This window comes from Phaenicophaeus curvirostris, chromosome 38 (assembly GCF_032191515.1).
Source record: "Phaenicophaeus curvirostris isolate KB17595 chromosome 38, BPBGC_Pcur_1.0, whole genome shotgun sequence".
In the NCBI taxonomy this organism is placed as follows: domain Eukaryota; kingdom Metazoa; phylum Chordata; class Aves; order Cuculiformes; family Cuculidae; genus Phaenicophaeus; species Phaenicophaeus curvirostris.
In genome coordinates, this window is record NC_091429.1 from 857,844 (window position 1) to 863,611 (window position 5,768).

The 5,768-nt window shown below is 57.2% G+C and overlaps 1 protein-coding gene across 1 annotated transcript; it reads left to right on the forward strand.

Moving 5' to 3' along the window:
• Positions 1 to 2,047: 2,047 nt before the first annotated feature.
• On the forward strand, positions 2,048 to 5,083 carry HOXC13 (homeobox C13). Its single transcript, XM_069879504.1, has 2 exons — positions 2,048 to 2,675; positions 4,628 to 5,083. Exons 1-2 carry the CDS (start codon positions 2,048 to 2,050, stop codon positions 4,882 to 4,884), a joined length of 885 nt encoding a protein of 294 aa, XP_069735605.1. The 3' UTR covers positions 4,885 to 5,083.
• The last annotated feature ends 685 nt before the right edge of the window (positions 5,084 to 5,768 follow it).

Below are 5,768 nucleotides of genomic sequence, written 5' to 3' on the forward strand. Positions count from 1 at the left end.
CACCCTATTTCATTCCATTTATATTATTTTTCTCTTTCCCCACCGCAGCCTCGATGAGCTCCCACTTTTAACCCCTTTGGGAGGTTCCCGGGGACCCGCTCGGGCTCCTCCGCCTTGAACTTGGACTTCGGCAGCTCCTCAGGGCGCCCCAAACCCCCCCCCGGGCAGCCCAGAAGGGGCAGGTTGAGCTGGAATTCGCCTCTTAGGGGCTTCCTCGAGGGGGGGGGGGTCTCTCCACCTATAGAATTTGGGGCGGTTTGGAGGGTTTTTGCTTTTTTTCCAGCTGGTTTTGTAGCTCGTGGGAAGAGCTGGAGGAGGATGAGCACCCCGGGAGGGGGGGTGTCACCCCCAAAACCAGCAGCACCAAGGAAGGGGTTGGGGATTCACGGAGGGGTCCGGGGAGGGGGGGGGGCAGGATCAGGTGGGGACCACCTGGATGTTCCCTCTCCCCGCACCCCAAGGAAATCTGGGGGGAGGGAGCAGTACAGGCCGAGCTCACCTCCCTTCACACGCGCTAAGGCCCTCGATTCCTTCAAAATATACTATTTTCTCACTTTTTTTTCTCTATTTCTGTGCTTTTGGGGTGGTGAAGACCTCTGACCCCCCTCCCTCCCTTAAAAACTCGCTCCCCGGGGGTTCCCTGAGGGCTCTGAGCCCTTCTGCGAGTTCCCCTGCTCCATCCTCATCCTTCCCTACCGTTTTTCTCTTTTTTTCCCATTTTTTTCTGCCAATCTCACGGCAGCAGGGGCTCGATTTCTGAATTATTTCACCTTTTCACAAACCCTCACAGACCAGCCTGGACCACCCCCCCAGTGCCTCTCCCTCCCCACTTCGCCCCTACCCCACTGAAATATTTATCCCCAAACTCTTCCACGCGTACCGAGAGGGAGAAAATCGGATTAATTCGGAATCTGGGAGGAAAATTGGGGCTGGGGGAGGGCTTTGGGGCAGGATTTTTGCCTTATTTTCATTTATTTTCGCACCTTGCGAAGGGAAATCGAGTCGGGGGGGTTCCCCCCGCACATGAAAAGGGAAAGGGGGGTGACGTTTGGCCACCCCTCGAAGCGATGTAGGGGGGATGCTCGTCGTTTCGCCTTGAAATATAGCGGGGGGGGAATATCTTTGTGTGTGCCCCCCAATATATCGCTCAGAGCATCCTTCCCCGGGGAGTGGGGGGAATTCAAGGAAAAGGGGAGGCTTTAAAGAAAAGGATGCTCTGAGTGAGCGTTTTTCTTCAAGGGAAAGTGGAGGGGGGGGCATCAAGGGAAAGGTTCTTTGTGAGCATCCTTGCCGGGGGGAGGGCTTCAAGAAAAAGGGGGGGCTCCAACAATAAGGGGGGACTCCAAGGGAAAGGGTCTCTGTGATCACCCTTCCCTATGTGGGTGCTTCAAGGGGAAGGGGGGGGCTTTAAGAAAAAGGGTCTATGTGGGCATCCTTCTCTCGGGGTGGGGGGCTAAAGGCAAAGGGGGGGGTCTTCAAGGGAAAGTGTCGGTGTGAGCATCCTTCCCTCGTGGCGGGGGGGGATGTGAAAGGGGTTTCAAGAGAAAGCGAGCGGCTTCAAGGTAAAATCTCTGTATCCCGCGTGTGTTTCGGAGCGGGGGGGGGGGGGGGAGGACACGAGGTGAGTTGGAGGGGGGGGACACGCGTGGGCAGGGACACCCCGCAAGAGGGGAGTGGGAAGGGGGGGGCCTTTTGCTTCTTCTCTTCGTACCGCCCCCCCCTCCCCCCCCCGATTCCCCCACGCCGGGAGCCAATGAGCGCGGCGACGGGGCCGGGGGGGGGAGGGGCCCCGTCGGGGCGGGGGGGGGGGAGGGGAGGGGCCCGGGGGGGGGGCGGGTCGGCGGCGGATTTCTTAATGGGGCGCGGGGCGGCGGCGCATGCGCGGGGGGCCCCGATATGTTGGGGGGGTCGCGGGGCGGCGGGGCGCGGCGCGGAGCTTCCCCCGACGGCGGCCGAGGAAGAGGAGGAGGAGGAGGAGGAAGAGGAAGGAGAAGAGGAGGAGGTGGATGTGGAAGCGGAGGAAGCGCCGGGAAGGCACCGGCATGACATGACGGCTCCCCTCGGCCTCCCCCCGCGCTGGCCCGACGGCCTCGCCTGCCGCTGCGAGGAGCCCCCCCCCCGGGAGAAGAGCCGCATGGAGGGGCTGGGGCACTGCCGGGAGATGATGCCCCACGCGGGGCTCCCGGTGCCCGCGGCCGCCCCGCCGCCCCCGCCGCAGGGAGCCGCCTACGCCGAGCTGGGAGCCGCCGAGCCCCCCCGGCAGTGCCCGTCGGGGGCGGCTTCCAGCGCCGCGCTGGGCTACGGTTACCCGTTCGGGGGGGGCTACTACGGCTGCAGGTTGTCCCACGGAGTCAACTTGCAGCAGAAACCCTGCGCCTACCACCCCGGCGACAAATACCCCGAGGCCGGGGGGCCCCTGCCCGGCGAGGAGCTGCCGTCGAGGGCCAAGGAATTCGCCTTTTATCCCGGTTTCGCCAGCTCCTACCAGGCTGTCCCTGGCTATTTGGACGTGTCCGTGGTCCCGGGGCTCGGGGCTCACCCGGAGCCCAGACACGACGCTTTGCTTCCCATGGAAGGTTACCAGCACTGGGCTCTGTCGAACGGCTGGGACGGGCAGGTTTACTGCCCCAAGGAGCAATCGCAGTCCGCGCACCTCTGGAAATCACCTTTCCCAGGTAGGCTGCCCCGGGAAAAGCGGCGCGTCCGCCACCGGCGGGGAGGATGCGCGTGTGCGGAGGAGAGGAGGCACGGAGAGGTGTCTGCCTGCGTATGTAATTAAAGGGGAAGAAATGGCTCTGGAATGCCTCCCGTGCAAGGCAATGTGTACGAACATGTAAGGGAAGAAGGTGAAGCAATCGTTTCTGAATCAAAATACACGCCGTGAGCTCGCTGGGGAAGTAACTTTGCCGTTTAATTCTTCCCTTTCTTCTCTCCTCCCTCTTGCCTCACCTAAAGAGCGTCTCTCGGTGCCTTTCCCTTCATTTTCCCCCTCCGTTTGCAGCTTCTCTACGTGCAGGAAGCTTAAAAAAGGGGGAAAATTAATTTTATAAACCCTTTATCTACTAGTTCGGTCAATGAGAAGCGTCGGGGGCCGGGACGGTAAATCATATCGCAATTACACACAATTATAGGAATAGGTGTCAAGTGACAAATGAATCTGCTTGGAGGGGAAGGAGGGAGGTAGAGGGGTCGGGGGGGGAGCCGGGGGGGCTTCTCGGCCAGGTCAGGCGGGCATCATGCCCCCCTGACAGCCAGGAGGGTAAAACCCTCCTTGGAGAAATCCTTTAGCCCCACAAACCCCCCGCTCCCTTCCCCTCCTGCTCCCCCCGGGCCCCGACGAGGGGAGGAAGGTGATGGGGGGTGCGGGGGGAGGAAGGTGATGGTGGGTGCTGCCTCCCAGTCCCCCTCCAGTCCCGGCTTCGTGTGGGGAAGGACGCAGGAGCCGCTCGGGGGGTGGGGGGAATAACCACAATGAATGGGGCGGGGGGGACCCTGCAGCATCTTGGATGGGGAGAAGGGACAGGTCGTGTTAGTCGGGGGGGGGGGTATTTATTTTTCTTCTTCGGGACAAAGAGGGATGGAGGAATGTGCTTTCCTGGAAGCTTTTAGGGGAGGCGGGGGGGGCTGGTGATGCTTTGTTGGCTGCATGATGGATTTGTGGGGTTTTTTGGGGGGGTCCTTCCATCCAAGCTGTATTGTGGGGGGCTGATCGCCCCCGAAGCTCCCCCAGGGACTCCCCAATTAACTCCTGCCAGCCTTAATTGGGGCTGCGAGGAGATCTCGCCTCCATCTTCCAGCTCCAGCCAGCTGGGTTCGCACCTTTGCGGCGAGAAGCCTCCTCGCCCAGGTCACCCCCAAACCCCGAGGGGCGGCTGGTGGAGGGCTGAGGCTCCCCGAGAGCTGGGGGAGAGCTTTGTGCGTGTGTGTCCCCCCCCAGCACCCACAGAGCAGGGTGTGAAGATGCTCCCCGCATTCCCAATAACCCCTTTGCAAAGCCCAGAGCATCTCCCCCTCTTCACCCCCTGCAAAAGTCACTGCGAGGAGGGGGCTGGGGTTCTTCTTGCAGTGTTGTCCCCACCTTTTCCTCCCCCCCAGAGGCTCCCGTGGCTGCACCGAGGCGGGTGCGAGGGATGCACTTGTCTCCCCACCGGGCTCGGAGCTCGGGGATGCGCAGCCGCGGGGCTCCCGGAGGAGATTTGCTGCTGGGGAGCCGGGAAAGGGAGGGAGGGAAGAGGAAAAGAAAGAGAAAAAATCGGGGAGCAGCTCCAGAGGTCCAAAATCTACCCATTTGTAAGGTCCCTTTGGTTATCCGCGCGTAGAGTCCGCGGGTTGACCTGATGCTCCTTGTGTATCAGCGTAGGCTGTCGCCAAGAAAAACAGGCTTTCACCACATGAATTATGAATATTACGTTATTTTTATTATACTGTTATTCCCTCGCTGTGTTCATTTTCCTCCTGCCGTGTCTTCCCCCCCCTCATTCTCTTGCATTCCTCTATTCTTTATCCTTCTTTTTCTCCCCTTTCTTTCTCTCCACGACGTGCAGAATTCCTAACCCTAGTCCTAGGGATGCAAAAACTCCCCCTTCTCCCTCTTCCTTATGATGTTTTATTCTGTTTTTTAACGCAGACGTGGTCCCCTTACAACCCGAAGTCAGCAGCTACCGGAGGGGACGGAAAAAAAGGGTCCCTTACACCAAAATCCAACTGAAGGAGTTGGAAAAGGAGTACGCGGCCAGCAAATTCATCACCAAAGAGAAGAGGAGGAGGATTTCGGCCACCACCAACCTGTCCGAGCGCCAAGTGACTATCTGGTTCCAGAACCGGAGGGTCAAGGAGAAGAAAGTGGTGAGCAAATCCAAGACAGCGCATCTCCACACCACCTGACAGAGGGTCACTTCGGAGAAGGGGCAAGGAAAAGGAAGCAAGGAGCGTAAATATTTATCTGGTAGTTTGTATGATAACATCCATCATCGGGACTCTGCTGATTCCAAGTCATTATTTAAAATAATAATAATCGACATTTGCCAATGCACACGCGCATCCCCCCCTCAAAAAAAACCACCGAGCGCATCTTTGATTTATCCCTCTGACTGTGAAACCCCCAGTTTTGCTCTGAGAAACCCATCGATAAGGTTAAACCGTGTATATTTTTTAGAAGAAAATAATAATAATAAGCTAAGAGTGTAGTTACGTTAAAGGAGAGATGAACTCTGAGTGTTTTCCTGTAATGCTGTATAGTCCGACCCCCCTCACCATCCTTCATATCTCGGGCCATTTCACCCACCGATGTATAAATGTCTGGAGAACCTATGGAAAAGTCGCATCAGCTTCGTATTTTCTCGGCGCTAGGGACCGAAAATAAGAATTCCAGCTGCTATTGTGGGAAGAAAACCAGCGCTCGGTACCGCTTCAACATCCCAACCACTGATTTTTAGGTCCCACATGGACGTGAGATGCTGTACGAGACTTTTTGGGGTATGTTCTCACGAAGGTTTCTCTGTCATTAAACTGGAATGCGTGGTCTTCGCTGCCAAGATGGAAAATGCACAATGTTGTCTTTGGGGTTTGTTCCTTTCCCTCTCTAACCCGGCTAATGATCGACAGTGTTCTTTGGATCTGTAAAAGCATCATTTCTTTTTTTTTTTTTTTTTTAAATGTCTTGTATATGTATATAATATTGTGGTGTCCAGATGATACGTACCGACTGCAGATGACATTTCTTAAAAATAAATCTCTTTTTTTTTTGTGGTCGTTTCGCCTTGAGGAGA